At 28.3% G+C, this 26,007-nt stretch overlaps 2 protein-coding genes across 3 annotated transcripts in view; one reads left to right on the plus strand and one right to left on the minus strand.

Moving 5' to 3' along the window:
• The window catches only part of LOC126896378 (uncharacterized), a 25,730-nt gene extending 13,006 nt beyond the window's left edge, over positions 1-12,724 (plus strand). The window contains exons 2-5 of the mRNA XM_050669099.1: positions 276-848; positions 10,473-10,683; positions 10,752-11,298; positions 12,166-12,724. Coding sequence (XP_050525056.1) covers positions 276-848; positions 10,473-10,683; positions 10,752-11,265 — 1,298 coding nt within the window. The 3' untranslated portion in view covers positions 11,266-11,298; positions 12,166-12,724. The remainder of the gene's footprint in view (positions 1-275; positions 849-10,472; positions 10,684-10,751; positions 11,299-12,165) is intronic.
• The window catches only part of LOC126896372 (cytochrome P450 4C1-like), a 156,227-nt gene that overhangs the window by 120,462 nt on the left and 9,758 nt on the right, over positions 1-26,007 (minus strand). The window contains exons 5-12 of one of the 2 annotated variants that reach the window (XM_050669088.1): positions 24,190-24,259; positions 21,817-21,943; positions 16,376-16,442; positions 16,205-16,311; positions 16,081-16,149; positions 15,848-16,016; positions 15,597-15,776; positions 14,957-15,516 (exon numbers count right to left, since the gene is read on the minus strand). In XM_050669088.1, the coding sequence (XP_050525045.1) occupies positions 15,314-15,516; positions 15,597-15,776; positions 15,848-16,016; positions 16,081-16,149; positions 16,205-16,311; positions 16,376-16,442; positions 21,817-21,943; positions 24,190-24,259 (992 nt within the window). In that variant the 3' untranslated portion in view covers positions 14,957-15,313. Of the gene's footprint in view, positions 1-14,956; positions 15,517-15,596; positions 15,777-15,847; positions 16,017-16,080; positions 16,150-16,204; positions 16,312-16,375; positions 16,443-21,816; positions 21,944-24,189; positions 24,260-26,007 lie in introns of those variants that run through there. The other variant, XM_050669089.1, reaches the window with a different exon arrangement.

A 26,007-nucleotide genomic window follows, 5' to 3' on the forward strand; every position in this document is an offset into this window, starting at 1 on the left:
AAAAAAAAAAAAAAAAAAAAAAAAACACATCATAGTAAAACCAATACCTTCTCAGCTTCGCATCGAAGCTAAAATAAATTTCAAAATCAATTGCTAGCTATCATAAATACATGGTTCAAAAATGTATTTAAAACATAGAAATTATTTTAGATACCTCAAATTTAAATTATTTTTTTTACTCTTATCAGTTTTTCTATTTCTCATTCAAATCCGATTAACAAATTTCTTATGATCATTTATCTAACTCAAAATATAATATCGAAATTGTTTTGCAGAGAATGTATCAGCCGCTCCATCAACGACTTCATCTTCAAGTGGAAGTATAAAAATAATTAACTCTAACGTTCCTCCAGTAGTTAGAGCATATGATGCAGTTTCTGGAGCAGATTCTATCCTGTTGGCTTGTGTTTATACACTAAATACGGGGGGCGAAGAGGACAGTGATCAAGGAAATAGCACTAGTAGACATAGTAGACAGATAGAAGATTTAGAAGAATATCAAATGAAACATGGTATTGTAGTAAGATGGTATTTTCGTTCTAAATTAGTCGATGACGACGACGAAGTCAGTGAGAATTCAATTTTGATGAAAAATGAAGTTCAAGTGTACCAATGGATAGCCGGACATGAGCCAAAAGCAGGCAGTGCGCTTGGACCGTTCCGAGGACGTGTCATCAATGCTAGTTTACAGCCATCTCCCGCATCTTCAGAATCTACGGACAAAAATTTACTTTATCGAATTATAAAGGTAACAAAACCCACGTCCGAGCTAACTGGTGAATATCAATGTATGGTGGAAGATTGGAATAACGAGTCAAGATCTGAATGGCATCCTATGGTTGTATACAGTAAGTAAAGATAGTTTTATATTCTTACTGTACAAATAGTGAGAAATATTTAGCTTTGTAACGTCTTTCACGTCATACTTAATACGGTATACAAGGTGGTTAATTTATCATCGACCATTGAATTTCTTCTTAATTAATAATAATTTTGAGCATTTTTTTCTTTGTCTGGTTGAGTAGTATTTATATATCGATTTACAGATGGTTAAATATTTTTCAGATCTAATCTTATCTTTTATACGGGGGTACCGACTTGATTATTTTAAATAACAATATTCATATTTTTCTTGCTTATACAGTAGAAAATAATCTAAATAAGAAAATTACTGATCAATAAGAACTTTTGGAAACTATTAACACTATAATACATACTGGAGGCAAAATTTCGGGTTATGGTATTTTTATCATCTTTGTTTCACTCTACATCTCCCAATTAAGTAAAATAGTCATAACTCCTTAAAAACTGGTTCAAAATGTTATAGACTAATTATTTTTTTAATTAGAACATTTTTAAACGTTGAAGATAGTTAAAAATGTATGTTGCCGTATAAAGAAATAAAGTTTATACCCTTATAAAGTGTAAGGGATTGATCGATAAAATAATTAACTACTTATAAATCGAGAAATATATATTTCTTATCAAAGCCCATTTTTTTTAACGTTATTAATTTTTAGGAGAAATTTGATAGTCAATGATATCTTCTTCTTCTTCTTCTTTTTGTATTCGACCATTATGATCATACATTCAAATATATCTGCTGCCATTTCATCCTATCTAACGCTAGTACCTTCCAGTCGGCACTTGGGTCTATCAGTTGTACGTCCTTCCTAACTTGGTCTTCCCATCTTAGCCGGGGTCGTCCTAAGGGTCTCTTTCCTTGGGGATTCTCACATTGGACCATTCGGATTACAGTCCCTTCTTTTCTCCATGCGTGTCCTGCCCATTGGAGTCTCCTTTTTTTAATTTCTTTGATTATATCAGGTCTTTGGTACAACTGCTTAAGTTCTTCGTTTTTTCTAATTCTCCATTCCCCCGTGACCTCATCTATACACGGGCCGAAGATTCGTCTTAATATTTTTCTCTCGAATATCAGTAACCTATTTTGATCTGATATCCGTAATGTCCATACTTCACAGCCATACATTACCACTGGACGGATGAGGGTGCAATAAAGTTGTATCTTGAGATTCTTCGATAACGTTCTCGCCTTCAACAACTTACTTAGTCCGTAATAACACTTGTTACCGGATTGGAGTCTTGCTTTTATTTCTAAAAGTTCTTCGTTTTTTTGTGTCATTATAGATCCCAGATATTTGAACTCTTGCACTCTCTGAAACTTATACTGCCCAACTTCTAGAAATGGGTAAACATGATCTGCGAGCTCTTTTCTCTGCACGATCATGTACTCAGTTTTTTCCTCGTTTATTTCTAAACCTATTTTTTTTGCCGTATTTAATAGTTTTTCCGCTTGTTCCCTAAGAATTTCCTTCTTTTCCGCTAGTAATACAATGTCGTCTGCGTAGGCCAATACTCCGATTACGCAACCTCCCAATCGTACTCCGTTATCTTCAACACGGCTCTCCCTGATAACCTTTTCTAACGCTATATTAAACAGTATGGGTGACATAGCATCCCCTTGTCTCAAACCAGTCGATACGGGTATCCCTTGTGATACAATATTGCCAACTTTAATCTTGATTTCTGTGTGCAAGATGTTTGCTTTTATCAGATTAATTAATTTTTGAGGCAATTTGAACTGTTTTAGTACATTCAACAGAGATTCTCTATGTATACAATCATACGCCTTCTTGAAATCAACAAATAATACATGCACTTCTCTGTCAAACTCCCACATTTTTTGAAAAATTTGTTTCAAAACAAATATCTGATCTGTAGTAGATCTATTTTGTCTAAAACCTGCCTGATAATCTCCTAAAATATCTTCTGCCCATGGCTTAATTCTGTTTAATATACATTTGGATAGCACTTTATATGTAACGTTTAATAGCGCGATACCTCTATAATTATCACATACCTGCTTATCTCCCTTTTTGTGTATAGGATATATCAGGGCTGTTTGCCATTCCTCTGGAATAATTTCTTTTTCCCAAACTTCTTTTATTAGCTCGGACATATATTCAAGCAAACCATTTCCCATACTTTTGATCAGTTCTCCAGGAATACCATCTTCTCCGGGTGCCTTATGGTTCTTTAAGTTTCTTATTTGTTCTTGAATTTCCTCCTTACTCGGTGCTAGGCAGATTGTATCATTAGTTTCCATATTCTCAAAGTGGAATAAACTATTTGGCGTATTACAGTTCAACAGCTGCTTAAAATAGTTTGCCCATTTATTTGCTATCTCTTCCTTAGATGTGATTAGCGTTCCATCATCATTTTTTAGAAATTTCTCTGGCTGCTTATACTCCTTACTTAAGAAGTTAACCTTTTTATATAGGTCTCTCGTATTGTGACTAGCAAAATCCTGTTCTGCCTCCTTAAGTATGTTTTGTAAGTATTTTCTTTTTTCGCACCTTAATATGTTACTTGCTTCTCGTTGTCTCCTTTTGAATCTTTCTAACTTCTCCACATTCTCAGTGTCGGACAGCCATATATTTCTAGCATTTTTTCTTCTCTCTATGGCTTCCTCACAAATACTATTAAACCAGGTTTTTTTCTTTGTTTTTTGTTTTCCTATTGTTTTTTCTGCTTCTTCTTGAATAATTTTTTTGACTGTTTTCCACCTTTGTTTCACTTCTCTGCCTGGCTCACTTGCAGTCAGCTTCCTTAACTTTTCCTCTATACCTTTTTGAAAATTTTCAACTACCACTGGATTGTTAAGGTTCGTGATGTCAAACCGTCCCGTCGTTCCTCCTCTCTTTATTTCTTGTCTTCTTTTCAACTTCACTCTCAGTTTACCAGCCACAAGAAAGTGATCCGAATCGTTGTCGGCACCACGTACGGTTCTTATATCTAAAATACTGTTTTTGAATCTTTCATTTATAAGCACATGGTCTATTTGGTTTACATGTCGTCCATCTGGTGACCTCCACGTACCTTTGTGTATCTTTTTATGTGCAAACATGGTACTTTTTATCCTTAAATTTCTTCCCGTTGCCAAGTCTATAAGTCTGCACCCATTATCATTTGATAACTGGTGTAGACTATGCCCTCCTATTATCGGTTTAAAACATTCTTCACGTCCAATTTTTGCGTTAAAATCTCCCAATATGATTTGTACACAACCTCTTGGTATCTCACACAGTATGCTGTCTAACAACGAGTAGAAATCATCTTTTTCATTTTCATCTTTGTCCTCTGTAGGAGCATGCACATTTACGAAGACTACTCCAAACCATTTTGTATCCAGTGTCAACATCGTTAATCTAGAGTTTATAACTTTAAAACTTTTTACTGCTTTTAGTAGCTTGCTGTTTACCGCGAATCCACTTCCAGCTTGTCTTCTTCCGTCACAAGCACCAAAAAATAGCGTTGTATTACTGATTTGCAATGAGCCCGCATCTTTCCACCTCATTTCTTGTAGTGCCACTACTCCTAACTTGTATCTTTCTATCTCTCTAACTACTGTTCCTACTGCTCCAGGTTTAAATAAAGTGCGTACATTCCAGGTCCCAAAACGTAATGCCGATTTCCAGTTTTCCAGTCTTAAGTCCTTTAATCCACAATTCCGAGGCAAATTTATATTTGATTCCTGAACAAGAAATTTTTACAGGATAGGTTGTTAGCCTATCGCCAACTCCATTATACCCATGGAGAGGGTAGCTCGGGGCCCCGGGTTCACCAAACCCGTAGTACTAATTGCTTAGTACCCCCCTGAGGGTGATATCTACAGTAAATAATTATATTATATACTCATATATATTATAAAATAGTAAGTATTAATTTTTGAATTGTAAGAACATTTGTCACTGTTTATATTCATAACTAGAGTTAGTCGGGTTTCACATTATTATTTTGTCTAGTAGCCTTCGTTGAATTTTTTTAAAATAATAAGTATTTGTTTTTTATACAATATAGTAAAGATTATTAAAATAAGAAATTTAAAAATTAACTATATTTTGGACATTAACTTAACCAAATGGAATTGCATTTTGAATTCTATTAGCTCTGTTGCCATGCTCACTCGCAAAGAAATAGATAGGAGACGTGATGTTTAAAAATATTTCAAAAAATTAAAGCACTCAAAATTGAAACTTATAGCTTATGTATAATAAATATAAACTATAATACGATTTAAAGTTAATTTAATTTTGTAGCTTTTTATTTTCCTTTTAAAAAAATTATAAAGCGACTTTAGTTTTTTTCACATATAGAAGTAAAAATTAGAGAAAACAATTGCGGTAATATATATTTATGATTTCTTATAATTTTTATTTGTTTTTAATATCAGGAATTTATGATTTTTCATTTAAAAAAATCATATATATTATTTTAAATTCAAAGTTAGGATATTAAGCCGTTTTTATGCAAATTGATGATTTCTTAGGGATATATTAAGAAAATCATATATGATTTAGCCATCGATTTCAACTCTTGATCTTTATACTTTGAGTTGACTAATTTCTTAGAAATATATTCTACACATTTAATGTTTAGTATATCTGGAAGCAATAAAATTTTATTTTAACTTTAAAGTGAACTTAGATATGGATCGTCAATTTCAAAAATGTAAATGGTCCGAGTATTTTACAGATTTTTATTATTATTTTTAATTTTACTTGTAATTTTATTAATACCACATTATTTTTATCTTAGTATATGTCATTTTCAAAGTTCACTTCGCTTAAAAATATAATATTTTTTAACATATTTTATTAAAAAAATTCTACTAGATCGAATTTTTTATTAAGACAAAAAATTTTAATCTTGCACTACTAATGAAAGCTTTTATCGAATAAATACGTTTATATACTTTAGTTTGTCATGTTGTTTCCTAATGTAGGTATGAAATATAAACAAGGTGAAAACATATGAAATCCGCGTCCTAAATTAATCTGAATAATTCGATTTGATGTCGCCTACAAATCATGACCGTACGTGCGTAGAGATGCTTACCCGAGACAATACACGTCGACCACATCTCTATTGCTCTTATTTAAAAAAAAATCTCAGTTGTTATTGTTTCTGTTTTCATTTCTATTATAGTCGATCGTGGTTAACAATAAAAATATGTTACGTGGTGCTGTTTTAAAATAACAAGTGTGTCGTAGTGAACTAATTTAACCATGCATTCCAATATGTATTCACAAGACATGGATAAAAAAAAGTTATAATAGTCAATAGGATAGAATATTGTAATCGCCATCCGGCCACATATTAAGTACGTTATTAAAAGATATTTACTAGAACTTATGTTCATTATTATACATTATGCAGGATGGTGGGAGTGAAAATATATAGGCTGAAATTACACGAATTGGCTTAAATAAAAGTACATTTACATTTTCGATGTAAAATTTTTTTACCACATTTCGCAATTTTGTGAAAGGGTCGATTTTATTAAAAGTATAAAGAGAAAACTTATTAATATAATATTTACATTAGTTTATTTTGGCACCTATTCATTTTTTGAGAAAGCGATCAAAAAGAACTTCTTGACGTATAAATTCGCACTGGGTCATTTTATTTTTAGTGAGTCAAACTTTGGATGATTTATTTAAGCATACTCAGACGACATCTGAGAATCAGCTGGTAAATTCTGTTAGCTAGTATATTTATGTTAACCAATTTCCATAGAGTATAATTTAATTGAAAATGCAGTAAAATAGTGTTATTTGTATAAAAGTTCTCTTTAAAAATTTAATACATTATTTTAGAAACCACATAAAATTGAAAATATAATTAAGCTAAATAAAATAACTAATCTTTTAATCATTTTATAATTGTATGATAGGTGTTTAAAAAAATTTTCTTTTTAGAACTTTTCTGAAATCAATAGTAGCTTCTCTTATAAGGTAGCTTGAATCATAGTTAGGGTTATTGTTGCTTAGGGACAGGTGTAGAAGCCAAAATAGCGGGCAGCAGGTGTTGTAAAATGGAATGAAGGTTGCAAACCATGTCAATTTTAGACTTTGATAGTAATAACGTGGTTGTCACTTGTCAGTGGACCTACCGAGAAGAAACGAAGTTCTCGGCAAATCGATCAGCCATGTCGCAGATTGTCCTTAATATATAATACACTATACATGATATTACGACGTCAAATCCGTTTAGATTGATATAATATGTAAATTATATAGACTGCAACATTTATGCATACAGATTTACATAGGTATCACTATAGGACGATGCGTGTACCTAATAGATAGATGTATATAATGATATTCGCCGAGAATGCGGCGAATATATATTTCATTAGTAGACAATGAAGAAAATAAGTGCGTAGACGATGAAAAAAAGCAGTATGTGAGCAAAATAGCTTAACAGAGATGACTGAGAAAATTGGTCTGAACCGTGGCAGTAATGTAAAGTTACAGTTATGCGACGTGACGTCAACGATCATCAGTATTAAAAAAATCTTGAAAATCTTTGTATATTGGTTTTTCTTAAAAAATGGAGGAAATAATTGAATTTGGATACTAGCGCATTAATAATTTTCAAGACTAATTTAATCAAAACATGTCAAAAGTATAACTAAGTTATTTTCTTTAAAAAACGCACGAATGAACAACAACCTCTTATAATAAATTACAATAATTTAGATATAACAGTGAATTTGAATTAAAAAGGAATATCATTTGACATTTCTTACATGTTTTATCTTAAAATAATTTAAAAAGTGATATTTAAAATATATTGTCTTGTGATAACATTAGGAAAAATAATATGTAAGCCAAAGCAAAATGATAATAATTTTTACTATAATATAGTTCTGAACAACAGTAGATTATAATTAAAAACAAATATAGTTATGGCTTGTTAGTTTTTAGGACATTAGATAAGTACAAAGCAATTAGTTAAAATTGTTTAATTCAATGAAATATTAATTTATTGTTCAATATATTTCAAAATAAACATACTTAGTTCTATAATGAGAAATATTACTAATTCTATGCTCTTTTATGGCAATGCAATATTTTAGCTTTTATTTTGTAAAATAAATAATTCTGATGCATGTCATGAAGTAGTATAATTTTACAAAGGATACAATTAACTATATTTCAAGAGGCGTCTAGCTATTTTGACTGTCGAATAATATTTTAAAACTGAAATTTACTTGTTGTTATTATATACTTTATTAAGATATTGAACAATTATAAAGTATACAACTTATGTTAGATGACTAAATTTATGTCGAGTGTGATAGTATTATCTGTTATCAAAATTATATATCCAGCAAAAACAATTTGAACTATAATTAAATTTAATTTACACGAAAACAAAATAAATCATTACTATATAAATTAACAAAAATTTACATTTTATTAAAAATATTGCACTCCACGTGTACTTTTGTAAGTGGGGTTTTCGACGGCCCGTTGTAATATAACGGTTGAATTTCTGTTTTGAAATAAATATTTCAGTCAACTTGGTTTGCGTAATACGTTTGGATACTCTAAAATAATAACAATAATGAGTTACATCCAGAATAAATGTAATAAACCGTAGGAGCACGCAATTGGTATCAGAACTGTTCCCCTAAACATAACAATTCATTTTTGAATTAAAAAAAATTGATTGANAAACATAACATAACATAATATGTTCCCCTAAACATAACAATTCATTTTTGAATTAAAAAAAATTGATTGATTACATTATAGTTTGTGAAAAAAAATAGTAATGATTTGATTAAATATTNTGATTTGATTGAATATTATTATTTTAAAACTTTATACGCCACTAACGAATTATTTTAAACTAATAACATCGGTTATTAAAGTAAAAGTATTTGGCAAGCTTAAATGGCTAAATTATTGTTTATTTTTTTATGTTAATGGCACGTAAAAAATATAGAAAAAAATCAATGGTCAACTATATTAAAATATGTTCAATAAATGTTTTTCAAGAAAAATATCAATTCAACTCCATGACCATTTTTTATGTATGCAGAATTGTTTAACATGAATTATAGTTAAATAAATTTATAGAATAATTTAGTCTAGAAGAATTGGGTGAAAATAGAAAAAAATTTAAATGTTTTTTCTAAAATTTGAAAACACGAAGTTAATAGGTACACACATTTATTGACACAAGATATTATTATTTTTTAACATACTACATAGCTACTACTCAATCATTTTAAAAATTATTTTTTTTTTAATTTTTTTATAATAAAAAAATGATTTGCTGATTTAAAGTTTCTTATACCTACGGCAATTTTAAACACATTTGATAAAAATGAATTAAAATATATTTGGATAATTTATTGTTTGCGTTCTAATATGTGATTAATGACTCTGAATAAAACTAATTTTGAAATTTTAATGAAAATGTATAACAATATTTAGACATGAATTAGAATTTAAAAAAAAAAAGTAGGCATAAATGCATTTTACTATTCCATCGAGATAATTAAAAAAAAAAAATTTAATCAATTTAGTTTCCATTTTGATTAAGAATAAATACAAAAGTGTTGTTGGAGAAACATAGTTTAAAAGTATTGAACTTAAGTTTTCTACTGTCCTGCTTATTTTTTTTGTTGTTCGTTATTTACTTTTCAATGATATTATTTAATTCAGGTGTAAGAGGAATCTTTGGTGATGTAGTCACCGATTTTTATTAAATTTGTTTGTTTCTAAGAATAAATAAGTATAGTTACTTAATATGGTAGTTTCACTTTGTACCACTCATTTTAAACTATTGCCCAGTCAATCACACGTACCTAACTCAAGATATAAACTTTGCACTTCTTTATCTATAAATTAGTACTGAAATATCTACCAAATCGTAGTTTTTTTTAGCTTATTATATTATTAAGAAATCGTACCGTATTATAGGGTCTTGTTACCATAATATTACAATTACTCATCAATGCTTTTAATATAGCATCATCGTATTTCAACATTGACAAATACAGCATTGCAATGTAATTAATTTAAATATTAAATATTTAATTAATAAAAATTAATTGGGTTTTTTGGTATTACCTAATTAGTTATATCATCCTGATGTACAAATTGTATTAAAAACCCAATATTTTTATACTAGGTAAATTTAAGTCAAGAACAATATTTTAGGAAAACCACATTTTTGAGATTATTTTTGCTTTTAGATTTTTTGTTTGAGGGCTATTACGTAATAGCTATTTCATCGTCATTTCACATTATTATCATGATAAAAACAATAACAAAAAAATAAAATTTTTGAGGTGTTTTTAGTTTATCGACGCATCAACTTTAAAAATCTGTAACTTTTAAATCAATAACTTTCGAAAATGTTTTCACTTTTGAAAAAAACAATGAAAATCACACGTTAAATTTTTCTTTTTTAAATCTCAATTGGGTGGTAAAATGCATTTGTTTCAAAAAATAATTTGTAGTTATTTCATATGTGATATAATTTATAATTTGTATTTGGCTTCATCTAATATTACATATTTAATAGTTCATAGTAAAATGATAAATTATCATTTAATATATACATTATTAATTCAAGTTTTTTATTAGCTCCGGAACGAGTTTTTGAAATAGAAGTGCATGACGGGACAGAAGATGATGATGAAAACGACGAAGAAAGTTTAAAAAATGGTACCACCTCATCATCACCAAAACCAAAATCATCTACAACAACCCAACAGCCACCATCTCACGTAAATGTCTCATGTTACGCTGCTGGGATCCAACCAGCGCCATCAATGACAATTTGGGTAAATAACATGTAAGTGTATAAGATGAAACCATATTACGTGCGTTTATAAAGTACAGAATTTTCATTAATAATTTTAGGTTGGTTGCTGCAGAAACTCAAGTTCAGTATGAACTTCCACCAACTACATCTACTCCGAAAAGCACAAAACCAGTGCCTACCAAGTCCAGTTCAGTCATCAATAATACTACTCCAAACAGTGGTTCGTATTACGTTAAGGCCCATGCATCTCTTTCTTTGCGTGAGCCTTGGCCTTCGTCGCCAGCTTCTGCCCCTCCCGCTCCGGCTAATAGTCGAAAACGACGACTTAATAATAAATCAATAAACCAATTGATCATCGAGTGCCGACTACGCGTTCCTGGAATGGTTAAATCTACGTGGCCTGCAGATCATTATTATCAGGTACGGAAGTCAAAGTTATACACACTGATGACGCCATTACCAGCTGACTTTTATAAAGCTAAACAATATGAAGCAAGATCTTTTGAAAGTACTGATATGGAAGAAATGGATATCGAAAATGATGGTTCTACCGCTGTTACATCATTTTTGTCTCTTGTGATAATTACTGTTGTCATTAATTTGAATTTGTGAATGACTATGAAAATGAAGTATAGTTCAGATCTGGTATGTAAATCATCCAAGCACAATAAACATTTATAATAACAATAAAGGCAACATTTTCTTATTATAAATAAAAAAAGAAGCATGTTGACATTTCAAAAATAATGAATTATAAGTTTTTATTGAGACTTTTATTATACGAACGTTCGATTAAAATAGTTGAAAAGAAAATTGAAAACACTTATTTATGATATTTATAGTTTGATAGACAGTATAATATGAGTGTTGTTAACGTAACAATTGATTTGTTTTTGAAATGGAAAGCATTATAATTTGTTTGCTTAAAATTAGATTGAAAATTAGTAATTGATTTCTCGGTGAAATTGATATGGTCAATTTTCCGAGAAGGATCTCTACTATTCATTCAATAAAATGTTGTGTTCATAAAATATTCAAAGCAATCATAATAAAAGTCACTTAGTTTATGGATTAATACTTTTGAATAATATAATGATAATGTTGTATTTTTACATAAATGTAATTAAAATTTCTTTATCAATAGAAACTTTTACGTTCAATTGAAAAACAATTTTATTTTGTATTTTATAATTTTTGAAGAAAAAATGTATGCGATTAATTTATAATATATAATTTAATATAAATGGGCTTGGTGTGGCGCGGTGGTCACACCAGTTGTTGACAAAACTCTAGTGTTAAGCCGCGCCTACCACTGTAGGTGAACGGATGGGTGATCATACGCGTGCTTCTACGGTGGCGAAAAAGCACCATGTTTTCAGTGCAGAAGGCAATGGGAAACCACTGCACTTAAAATTTCCCCGGGATATACCAATGGTATTAACCAACCTAACGGTTGTAAAAAAAGAAAATTTAATATTAAATTTTATTTTAATATAATGTTTTATATTTTAGAGCAACATCGTGATGCTTTAACAAATTTACAATAGTGTAATTTCAACGCAGTCGTTAAATCATGATATCAATTTGGAGTTAATTTGAGCTAACATACTTTTGCATTTGGGTCAATTTTTGTTAGTCAACATTTGGGACTGTACTTTAATGTTTTATCCTGAAAAATGATACTCGCTTTGTTATGGATTTGGCATAAACTATTTAACATAGATTTATATTTATAAGTATATTTATAGAGTTTTTGATGTTAATATAATGCAATGAACCATAACATAATATAAAACATTGGCGATTAATCAATAATTTCATATACAGGCCAAATACATACTTCCTTCACATTTATCTTTACTTAATTTACTATTATTTAATATGTTTTGAAATTGTAAATACTATTCAATACACACCCATCTAGTCTAATAAAGTTGTTAACCCATTAACGAAAATAATTTTAACTTAAAAAATATCATAGTGATATGTTATATATTGTTAGTAACACTATAGTGTTACATTCTATAAAATATTATGTAAGTGTATATTTGTTCATTAATTATGTAAATAAAATTTATGTTCATTCAATTTTCTCTACTTTATCATTTGATTGAATGCATTAATATTATTATTTAAAAGGCTAAATTTCTATTTTTTTTTTTTTTTTTTTTTTTTTTTTAATTTTTGTTATTTATGGTTTTAATAATGGTAATATTACGATATTACTAAGCTAGGCACACCAAAGATACTTTATATTTTTAAATGTGAGATTTTATATTATTAAATTTGAAATATGTTCTTTTAAAAATATTAATATCTAATTAATAAAAACGATTAAAATTATTTTTGTACAATAGTCATATTTTTTTAAACAAAATATTTTAATAACTTTTAATTAAGTTATCAAAAGTATAAAATGGTCATTTTTTTTAGTATGCTAATATTATGTAACAAAAAATATGATATTTTAAATTTTGGAAAAAGTTTATACCAACAAGTCCCACATTCTACGTCTACATAAGTTATTTTAAAACTATAATATTGACAATGTTTCATTTTTTCAACGAATAAATGTAATAACATCAAACTTTTATTCAGTTATGTGATTTTTATAAAATATATTACGTATTATTTTACTTTGTATTTTACTAACTCACAAATTGTACAAATAATAACCAAATAAAATTTATAATAATATTTAACATAAATTTCAAACAGATTAACTAAAGCAAATTACTTATGTTCTTTTTAACAAATCAATCCGGCCATAATTAACTGATCACATATTAATAAATTCACATATTTTTTATTAATTGTATATCGCACCATAATATCAAAATAACCATAGAGTTTTTATTAAGATTTTTGAATAATAAGTTTCTTTGTTTTACATAAATTTAACCTAAAAATAATTAAAAATATATAAACATTATTATACACAATATAAGCATAAATATAGGTTAGTGAACTTGGGAGAGGCTTAAGTCACAAAATTCACCAATTTCCTAAAAATGTAGAAACTTATATAAATTTTTAAATATAAATATAAAAACTGCCGTAACCTTTTCAAAAATGAACATATCAATATAATTTTTTTTTTATAGATGCATGATGTCTTTACCTATCATTTGGTATATTTTTTTTGTAAATCTGACACTTAACCTGCCCACAGGTTTTTGGGCAGGGGATTTAAAACGACAACTTTTTGACAAAAAATTTACTTTTTCAACTTAACTTTTGAAAGTGTTCCGGAAATACTGACACTTTTATATATATCTTAAATTAAAGCTAATATAATATAATTTATTACGGAAATAAAAAATTTCGGACTTTATTTGATGGTGAAAATGTCTACCAAATGCTCTTTTTGTGTGAAAAATCTCGATTTTATTTTTTACATTTTTAACTTTATAATGCTATAACTTATTGAAAAGTGTATGTATCAATACAATTTTTTTATGAGAAATAATATTTTTTAATAATCCCTTTTTTATTCGACATACTTTATCTTAATCAAGATATTAATAAGGAACTAGCAGATCATATAGCTTTTGGAATAATACACCAATTTTTTAAAATTAAACACTATCTAAAGATTTGCATCGAAGCGTTTTTTTTTTATAGTGATTTTAATGACTGTCAAATATCATACTTGATCCAACTATGCCACGTCACCACTGTGCCGCGACCCCCCTGTGCTGGGTTGTTGTTTTTTACCTATGTTTATGATCATTGGGATAATGCTCGGAATGCTGTGTATTCTGTAATTTATTAAAAAATGATATGTCTGATTTTATTGAAAGGTTACTTTTTTGCACAAAAATGTCGACTTTGATAACACAAATTGAAAATTTTAATTTATTTTACTCTCTTAAAAGTTGCTATTATTTTAATACTAGTTTTATTTGACCAATCAAAAATCATGGTATTTATGATAAATGCCATTTTTATTAATTATTGTTTATCGATAGTATTTTATTAATATTTACCATAATTTTATGTTCAACAGTAACTACAGGTTATTTGATATAATTTTATGATTATCAGGTTATTTTACGNAACAATAACTACAGGTTATTTGATATAATTTTATGATTATCAGGTTATTTTACGGTTATATTTTGGCCAATTTTCGACTTATAGACAATAACACTTAAAAAATTTAAATACTAATTTATAATATAACGGTAATTAAATCTACAAAAAAAAAAAGGTTTTTATTTAATTAAAAATTTACTTATAATAAGTGAAGTACAAGTATAAGTATGTAAAAATTTATTAAAAACATTGTATAATATAGTTTATAGATCTAAAGTTATAAGAGTTGTCAGTTAGATCTATCCACTTAATGCATTTAATTTCAAAAGTCTAATTAGTCAAAAAAAATGTAAAGATTAATTTTCCGTATTAATCCGAAAATACCATCCTCGGATATTGATTATACAAGAGAAACAATTTTGTATAATCTAGGGTTGTCTGATTTTTTTAAAAAATAATTTAATAAATAATTAAATTTTGAAAGGATATTATATAATAATAAACTAAAGTATGATTACTACTAATTGAATATTCTAAAAGTGATATATACAATAAAACTATAATTAAACAATATGGTTTAAGTTCCTAATTTATTATTCTACTTCATAATTTGATTTGTATATTATAAGTTTTTATTTTTCATCTTCAATTGATACGATGGAGTTCTCACTCTTGGACGTATTGTAACTGGATATCCATAAACACTTTTCATCAAAACTTCAAATTTTAACTTAATGTCAGACATTTTACAACTTGTATGTACACTATAATTTCGTAAAAATGTTGACAGTGTAACTTTCATAGAAAGCATTGCATATTTCATTCCTAAAATTATATAAAATGGTAACGTTTCATTACTTAGTTACATTCTAATATACAGCTAATTTCAATAATTAATCATTTACCTATGCAGTTACGAGGTCCACCACTAAAACCAATAAAACAATACTTGTGTCGTTTAGCCACATTCTCTGGATCAAAATTCTCCGGATTGAATTCCCAGGGCTTTGGATAAAATTCTGGTAGATGATGTGTTCCTATTGAAGATATCATTACAGTAGTGCCTTTTGGAATAGTATAGTTTGCTTAAAAAATACAAATTTATTGAAATTATTATTATTATTTCAAGTAGAATTTATGTAAGCAGAAATATTACTTATTTTAACATCTTCTTCAATATGTCTCATAATTATGGGTAATGATGGGTATAATCGAAGAGTTTCTTTAATACACTGATCCAAGTACACAAACTTAACCGTATCTTCGATTGTTAATGTTTGATCACCATTTTCCATTACTTCATAGATTTCATCATAAACTTTATCCTATAAATTTTATGCTAAATTTTGTATATGATATCTACTTTAATAACGTTGAGAAAATAACTACTTGTATATCTTGATGGATAGCTAACATTAAAATACAGAAACTGATGGTTAAAGCACTTGTTTCAGAACCCTATAAAAAAAATTACATTATTGGATTAATAAATAGTTATTAGGATAATTTTTACCGCTATCATCATAGTAAGAACTTGATCTTTTAAATCTTTATCTGAAAAATTTGCTCCTTGGTCATTTAATTCCAGTAACTTATCCAAAAAGACTTTAAATCGGTTTTCTACAAGAATCATTGATAATATGTTTAAATAATAAGAATAATAAAATTATAGAAAATAAAATACTTTCGCTTTTAGAAGTATTTTCCATTGTTTTCCTCTGGGCGTGTTCAAATTTTTTTTCTTTAATTATCTAAGTTAACATTTTTATTCATTAGGTAAACAAAATATAGTTGAACATACCAGAAATAACTGCAATATTTCGAAAAATTATTTAACCAAAACAAAAATCTCAGTGAAATCCTCAAAAATTCCGACTCACAAATATCAATTGTGGTCACAAATTGACCCGGTATTAGAGTCGTTTAATAATAATAAAATACCGTGATTAATATAACTGTGGAGTCAGTTTATCATACTTTTAAATATTACTATAATATTAAAGTACTGCAAAATACATAAAAGCACGAGTGAACAATATTATGACGTTAATATATATTTCGACGGCACGTGCGGCGGATGTAAGTCACATGTAATTTGGTGTACATAGTCGCCGACGTGTCTCGCGGTGCTCATCGTCTTACCTGCCCTATCTACCGACAGCCGGACAAGACAAGTTTGGGGTCCCTATACACTAAGGCGGTTGCGCCGTACGGTCGTAACCATACGGTTATACCGTTCATCAAGAATGTGCAGGTTTAAATAAACAGCGTCATACTATTACGGTATCGCCGTTATCGTCGCCCGGTACGTCTCAAAACCGTCGCATGTCACGGTTTGACGGCATCTTATCACCTTATAATAGTTCGTAAATTGTTTTGCATATTTATTTTGTATTTTTATTGTAATAAATCATTAAAATAGAAATCTTAGTAATAATTTCTATGGACCTCTTGGTGTTTAAATAATTATTTATATTGATATACTGCACATAATATATTCCGCTTGTTACGTATTTTTTTAATTATAATATATTTATTTATTGTGCATACGTAACCTAATAATCACACATAAATATTTGTTAGATTAATTAGAAGGACTTTGTTATTATTTAGTTCATATACGAAACTCTAATTGCAGATTTGAAATCGGCGTAAAAATGGGTTTAGAAAAGTATATTTTGGTCTCTGATGAAAATTTCTTGTAGATCAGTAAATTTATTTATAAGTAATAAACAATTTTTTTTAAAAAAATATTGCATCAAGCCCATCAATTTTTATACATGATTGCCTTAAAGTAATAACTGCTATAAAGTTTTTTTATAATTTATCCGTAAAAATTACAATACTAAATTTTTAAATATCATTTTCATACTATATTTGATTGCTATAATGAATATTTATTCATATATTATTCTTATAAATCATAAAACTTGCAATCAGGTTTTAAACATTGATATTAACATTTTAACATCGAACGATTGTACTCATACGATAGTACTAAAAAAATTTGTCGTAATACATTCTAATTTTTTGGTAGAATTTTATGAATCATTTATTGTGTCCCTTATTGAAATTATAAGGATGAACTCAATATTTCCGTTTTTCTTTAGGGGTGCTTAAAAGATCAAATGCTTCACAAGTCTCAAAAATCATTCTGAGTAAAAGAAGAAGTTTAGTTTTATAAATGTTTTACTCGTATGTATTTGCATAATATATGACTGTGGACGTTAAAAATTAAGGGGTAGTAATTTTTAAAATGATTACTAATTATTTCAATATTAGTATTTTGAGACTACAAAACTAAAAAAAGTTAATCTTTAGGTATAGGAGGCGGCCAAGTTTTGTAGTCCTAGATGACAAAAACTATATTTATGTAAAAGTTACACTAATGAACGATGTTATTTATTAAATATATAAACTTACCTAATTTTATAAGTTTATTTGAACAATAAAAGAACAAATTTCACTTGTAATTTTAACTCTTTATGTAGCAAAATATTAATTGAATACTTGTATATATTAAAAACATTAATAAATACTTAGCTAAAAATCGTAAATTAAAAATTAAAAAAAATTTAAATCTCTATACAGTGTAGTAGAAGACAACTGAATGAATAAAATAAAAATTATTGAATTATTAATTTAAAACTTGGCAAAACCGTTTTCAAGTCGTTCGGTGTGGCATGTGTTGATATAACTGTACGGTTACGACAATACGGCCCAACCGTCCTAGTGTGTCGGGGCCCATAGTGTGTGAATAGTGCGCTATTATGTGCCGTGTCAAAATCAGAAACGAAAACATTATAAAAATGTTCTCAAATATAAAATCTTATTATTAAAGGATCGGATCCTATAAAGAAGTCTTTTTGGTACCATTTCAGATACTTTCTCTGACCGTCAGGGATTTTTTTAAATTAAAATAGTTTCTGTAATTGAAGTTAAACGATTTATTTTTCAATTTTTATAAAAACATCGACTACAGGTAGGTCTTATGTAGGGGTTTTATTATAAAAACCACACTATAAAAATTTATCGATTGTGAGATTTTATCCTTTTATTTAAATATTGCTGACAAATTATTAAACGTACAGAAAAAAGTTTTATATACAAAAAAAAAAATGATAAAATTCAAGAGTTAATGTGTAAAATTTTTTTTAATAAAGATACACAAAATAAATCGATTAAATTTAATTAAGTAGAAGATATAAAATAATTATAAATTCGTAATAACATACATTTTTAGTAGTTAAGAGTGCCGTTGAACTAATAGAAAATTATAACAATATTATATCGAAAGATAAATGTCCATAACAGTTGTAGCTTCTATATGCTATATTTGATTATCAAAATCAATTCCCACGCTGTAATAAAGCAATGCTAATATCTAATATTTTTTAAATATACATTTTAATTTTTTAATAACATTATAAATAATCGAGAAAATCTATTTTATTATAAATTTGTAATCATTTTATAACTTCTACTTCATTACATGTGTTTGATTTATTTTGTGTATAGTCCGATGAACAAATACTATCCCTACTACCGTTTGTTGTTTGATTATTTGAAAAAACTTTGGCGGTCTGTATTCCAGAGCCCAAAATTATCTGCATTCAAAAATTCAATCTTTGGACGCTTGAAGGTAGTATATTTAGACACACTACAATGGAGTATTTTTTATTTATACAAAATTTCTACAACTATGGGCTTTATACTTATATACTTTAAATATTATGTTTTAGGTTAGTTATAAAAAATAACATAATAAATTTTAGGTGGAATTTATATATGAATAAAAAATAAATTGGGGTAGGTAATTTTATTAATTTTTCAAAATAACATTAAAGGTGTAGTCCCAACCTTGCCCACTTTGTGCAACATTTCTGATACTATAAATTGGTTTGAATAATGAATGTGTTAAAGCTTTCAAAAAAGTCTTGTTGCTTGAAGTGCTTAAGGATTTATCCATGTTTGTAGTTGAGCTCTGATGTTTCGGACTCATTGTAGAGTCTTTATAAGCAGAATAGAAAACACGCATACTAACTTGAAGACCATGAAAAAGAAATCATTATGCAAGAAATTTGCAAAATTCTAAGAGAAGCAGTCTTACAGTCCGAAATAAAACTTCAACAAAAATGAGTTAACTGCACTCAAAAATTTAAGGAACGATAATAATGTCATATTGCTAAGAGCAGATAAAGGGAACGCCACAGTAATCATTAAAACCACAGAATATAATAACAAGATGAAGAAATTAATGGAAGAAGGACCGTACAAAATCATAAAAAGAAATACACTGAACCGAATAATCAAATTAGTTAATGATGAAACAAAGCAATACTAGATGGAAAAGAACGAAAACAACTACTAGTGACAGTTCCAAGATTACCAAGAATATACAGAGTCCCAAAAATACACAAGAATAATGTGCCGCTCAGATCTATATTCAGCGCCATAAACTCGCCTACATACAACTTAGAAGGTTACTTAGCAAGAATTCTGAAAACTAACACTGGAAAAACGTCTTCTTATGTGAAAAACTCGATGGATTTTGTGAAAAACTACAACAAGTCAACTGGGAAGAACGAGGCATTGTCCTCAGCTTCGATATTGTCTCGTTATTTACGATGGTGTCAGAGATGGACACACTGAATATTATAAAAGGGAAAAAATGAATAGATACCATTTATAGACACCATCTACGAACAAACTGATGGAATGGCAATAGGATCAAGACTAACACCAGTATTTGGCAACATATTCATAGAATGGTTTGAAGCGGAAACAATAAGCACGTATACTCAAAAACCAAAAATGTGGTTGCGATATGTAGATGACACATTCGTTTTATGGCTACACGGCGTGGAAAACTGCAATCTTTCCTGCAACATTTAAACAGCATAAACAACAACATACAGTTCACAATGGAAACTGAGGAAAACGGAAAATTGCCATTCCTGGATGTAATGGTAAAGAAACAGCCTAATGGGATATTCGGCACAGAAATGTATAGAAAAAGTTCACATGCAGATAAATATTTACATTCCGATTCACACCATTGCCCCTCACAGAAAATGGGATTATTACATACAATGGCAACAAGAGCAGTCAGAATAGCTGTTGAAGGTCATGTGAATGAGGAAAAAACATATATACGACAAGCACTAATGAATAATGGATACATAATTAGAGATATTAATAAGGCAATTAAAAAAGCAGAGTAAAGAAAAAATGCAACCCATAACAAGGATGACGAAAACAATGAAGATGAAAAGAAAGGAACATTAATACAGCTGTACATACAAGAAATTACCGACCGCATATCAAGAATTGCACAAAAATTCAAATTAATAACCGTCTTCCAACCAAACATAGTTTCAGGATCACTACTCCGAAACCCAAAAGATAAACTGCCAGAGATGCAAACACCAGGAGCTTATGAAATACCGTGTTCATGTGATAAATTTTACATCGGACAAACAAGAAGAGCTATTGCGACAAGAATAAAAGAACATGAAAAAGACGTAGAGTACCATAGAACAGAAAAATTTGCAGTAGCTGAACATGCCAAAAACAGAGGACATGACATACAACAATTCGATAAAGTAAAAAATACTAAACAAAGAAACTCATTTTGGCAAACGGATGTACAAGGAAGCAATAGAAATCGAAAAATGTCCTGGAATTTTCAACAGAGTAGATGGGTTGAAAATCAGCAAAACTTAGTTACTTATCATACACTAGACAAAAAAAAAATTAACCAACAACACTGAAAATAACTCAATATAAGAAGAGGCTACAATCAACATAACAAATAATTGCCGGTGTAGGAAAGGAAGACCGAAATGTCAAGAATGTCGTAAACAACGTTAATCAAAAACCAGATGTTTTCAGTTTTATAAAAGCAAATTGTTATCAAGATAAGCCACTAGTATAGTTGCAGTCACCAACAAGAAACCATCACTCTGATGATGAATTGTGCAATGAGTCCGTAACGTTAGAACTTAACTACAAACATGGATAAATCCTCGGTTTAAATAAGCTAAAAAAATATTATTTATATGCATAAATAAATAAGCATAATTTATAATAATAATGAGTAATGAGTATTAATATAAAATTCACTTGATCTGGTAATTCATGACATTTCTTGCATATTTGCTGCCAGCCAGTTATTTTTGCATATATATTAAAAATAAAATTAGGATACAACCATGGTTTACACATCCTCGAACAAATAACTTTTGTGCTTCTAAAAAATTTTTTATTAAAAGTAAATAAATTTATATATAAATGTCCTTTTTAAATTAAGAGTGGAAATTTATAAGTATTTCAATTTTTTAGCTTCGATTCGAAGTTGAGAAGGTATTAATTTTACTGTGTGTTTTTTTTTTTATATCTGTCGTCACTTTTTTTTAGCTCTCACTGGACCGATTTGTTTCAATGATATGTCAAAAGATCACAAACCATATCTAGTTGAAGACATTTCTCTTAAAAATTAAAAAAAATTCTCTCATTCCCTGGTGAAATCCTCTAAAAAATTACGATTTTTAAAATCAGTAAATTCCAACATATTTTAAACTTTTTTGAGGGGGTCAGACAGAGAAGGCATGAGGGTAGTCTGTAGTTTCACCGACATTCATTCACAAGAACCAAGTCGATAGAGAAGGACGCATAGATGTTATTTTTCTTTAATTACCTTATTTCTTTTTGTAAAAATTATTTTCTAAAATAAAGCAAATCAGTTTTGTTTAATTGTTCACAAAATAAGTAAGTTTGATTTTTGAAGCATCAATGAAATAGAATAAAGCAGTAGGACCCGATTAAGTGCCAGTAGAAGTATGGAAAATATTAGGCGGTATTGGCATAAGGTTTAAGGAACTTCTAATTAAATTTTATTAGAAGGGAAAATTCAAATGATTGGAGGAATAGTATTATGGTGCCGATATTTAAAAGTAAATGTGACATACAGGAGTGTGGAAATTATAGAGGAACAAAGTTTATGAGTCATAGTATGAAAATTAGGGAAAAGGTAATAGATAAGACAATAAGAAATGTGACATCGGTATCTAAAAACCAGTTTAGATTTATGCCTGGGAATTCAACAATGGAGTCAGTATTTTGTGTGAGGCAACTAATAAAAAATTTAGGAAAAAGAAAAAAGCTGTGTATAGTGTTTATAGATTTGGAGAAAGCGTATGACAGAGTCCTGAGAGAAGTTTTAAAGTGGGCATTAATGAGAAAAGGAGTCCTTTAATTCAATAGAAGATATATATGATGGCACTTGTACCAGGGTAAAAATCTTACTGTAAGAGTGCAATAAAGTTCTGCTTTAATCCCTAACTTATTCTTTATAGTGATGGATGAAATTACTAGAGGAATACAAGGAGAGATGCCGTGGTGCATGTTGTTTGCTGACGATATAGTATTAATAGCAGAAAATAGGGAGGAAATTAATCAAAGGTTAGAGGTTTGGAGATCAGCTTTTGAAGAAAAGGATTTATGAATAAGTAGAAATAAGACAGAGTTTATAGGGTACAAGTTTGACAAAGGAGAACACGAGGTAGGTGAAATGAGGAGATTATTGGCAATAGGCGAGGACATGATTGGAGGGGTGGAAAATTTTAAGTATTTAGGGTCAGTTTTACAAAAGAGCGGTGGTATTGACGAGGATAAAAGACACAGAATTAAATACGGGTGGTCGAAGTCAAGAGAAGCGTCTGGCGTCTTATGCGATAAAAGAATTCCAATGAGGCTGAAAGGAAGATTCTACAAGACTGTAATAAGGCCAGCTATGATGTATGATTCAAAGTTTTGAGTGGTTGATAAGAAAGTAGAGCAGAAAATGAGTGTAGTAAAATGAAAATACTTAAATTGGTGAGAGGAGTGATTAGATGAGATAAGATAAGGAACGAACATATAAGAGGGAGTATAGGTGTAGTATCCATTTTGGATAAGATGAAAGAAAATAGACTTAGATGGTATGGTTATGTTATGAGGAGAGAGGAATCGAAAGCTGTAAAACAGTTATAGAAATGAATGTTGAAGGAAGAAGAGGTAGAGGAAGACCAAAAAAGAGACGGAGGGATGCTATTGAATGCAATATGAGGACAGCTGATGTGAGAGATCATGTCAAGTGAAAGTTTAGGATAAGGGTGGCCCATCCCAAATAGTTGGGATTAATGCAAGGAAGAAGAACAAGATTTTTATTGAAAAAGACATATATAGCAGTTTTAAAAATACATTAGATTTTACACTTGTTCTAATTACTTTTTAGATAAATAATAAACATGCATAAAAAGATTAAATACAAAAGCGAACAAAACTCCTAAAAAAAAAAAACTGTAGAAAACTACAATTTGAAAATTTTTACAGTTTATTCAAAATTATTGTCTACATAAATGTATACAATATATTTATTAATACTAAATGAAATATTGGATAAAAAATAAATATAATGTTCAATTTTAGAAAGCATATGATTTATTTAGCTCTTACTCATTAATTGCATTGCTGAAAACAAATTTATCATCGCTTTGTGTATCACAGTTATATCCCATTGAGGTTTCTATAAAACAAATAGGGTTTAAGTTTTAAGTCTTAAAATAAGTATTAGAGATAATATATTTTTTCCTTAAAAATATACAATTAAAAATTTTTCACAGTGGGTTTGAGGCACAAATTGGACGTGACATAGTTGGGCAAGTACAGATAATATCTGACAGTGATTAAAATCACTGCCATAACAAACGCTTCGATGCAAATCTGTAGATAGTATTAAATTCTAAGAAATTGATAATAATTATAGAAGCAATATCAACTCCTATTTCCTTAATTATATTCTGATTATTTTTCTTTGATTTAAAAGTATAATATATGAATAAATATTAATCATAGTATTTAAATTTAGTATGAAATTGATAAAATTAATAAATTAGTTGTATATTTCTTTACTTTTAACGTGTATAAAAATCTAAAGGGCTTCATTCAATACTTTTCAAAAAAAAATTTTTAGTTATTAAGAGTAAATACATTAGTCTACAAGGAACTTTCATCAGAATCAAAAATATAATTTTCTAAATCAACTTTTCGCGCTGTTTTCAAATATGCAATTAGACTTTTTTTTTTTTGATTATAAAGGGATTATTAAAAAATATTATTTCTCATAAAAAAATTGTGTTGATCCATACACTTTTCAAAAAGTTAAAGCACCATAAAGTTAAAAATTAAATCGAGAATTTTCATAGAAAAATAGCATTTGATAGCCATTTTCACCGTGAAGACAAAATAAAGTACAACATTTTTTTTTTTTTAATATTAAAGTATATTACATATGCTTTAATTTAAGATATATATAAAAGTGGCAGTATTTCCGGAACACTTTCAAAAATTAAGTTGAAAAAGTTCTACATTCTCTATGCATATTTATGTTTTGAACCCCCCCTGTATTGAGGGAAATGGTTCGATTTAAAAAAACAGTATTTCGAATGAAAGATGTATATAAATACTACTTTTCATGAAAAAACTATATTGATCCATACATTTTTCAAAAAGTTATAGCATAATAAAGTTAAAAATGTAAAATACAAAATCGAGAATTTTCACACAAAAATAGCATTCGGATGTCATTTTCACCGTGAAGATAAAATAAAGTCCGAATTTTTTTTTTCCATAATAAATAACAATACATTAGCTTTAATTTAAAATATATATAAAATTTAAGTTGAAAAAGTAAATTTTTTGTGAAAAAGTTGTCATTTTGAATCCCCTCCCTGTGGGCAGGTAAAGGGTCAGATGTAAAAAAAAATATACCAAAATGAAAGGTAATGATATCATGCATCTATATAAAAAAAATTATATTGATTTGGTTATTTTTAAAAAAGTTATAGTAATTTTAAGTAAAAAAAATTGAAAACATTTCAAATATTAGCGATTTTTAAATTTTGTTATTTTTTTNAAAACATTTCAAATATTAGCGATTTTTAAATTTTGTAATTTTTTTTGAGGTTTCCCCATTTACGGGGAACGAGAGAAATTTTTTCAATTTTTGAGGATAATTTCTTTGACTATTTGTGATCTTTTGACGTATCATTGAAAGAAATCGGTTCAGTGAGAGCTGAGGAAAAGTGGTAATAGACACAAAAAAAAACACATCATAGTAAAATTAATACCTTCTTAGATTTGCATCGAAGCTAAAATAATTAAAAACAGAAAAAAAATTATTTTCAAAAAATTACTGATTTTTATTTATAATATGCTAAAACTAATAAATTCAAAATTTTATTTTTAACCTAATTTTTTTTTTTTTTTTTTTTT

The sequence above is a fragment of the Daktulosphaira vitifoliae genome, unplaced genomic scaffold (genome assembly GCF_025091365.1).
Source record: "Daktulosphaira vitifoliae isolate Bord-2020 unplaced genomic scaffold, ASM2509136v1 Scaffold_1, whole genome shotgun sequence".
NCBI lineage: Eukaryota > Metazoa > Arthropoda > Insecta > Hemiptera > Phylloxeridae > Daktulosphaira > Daktulosphaira vitifoliae.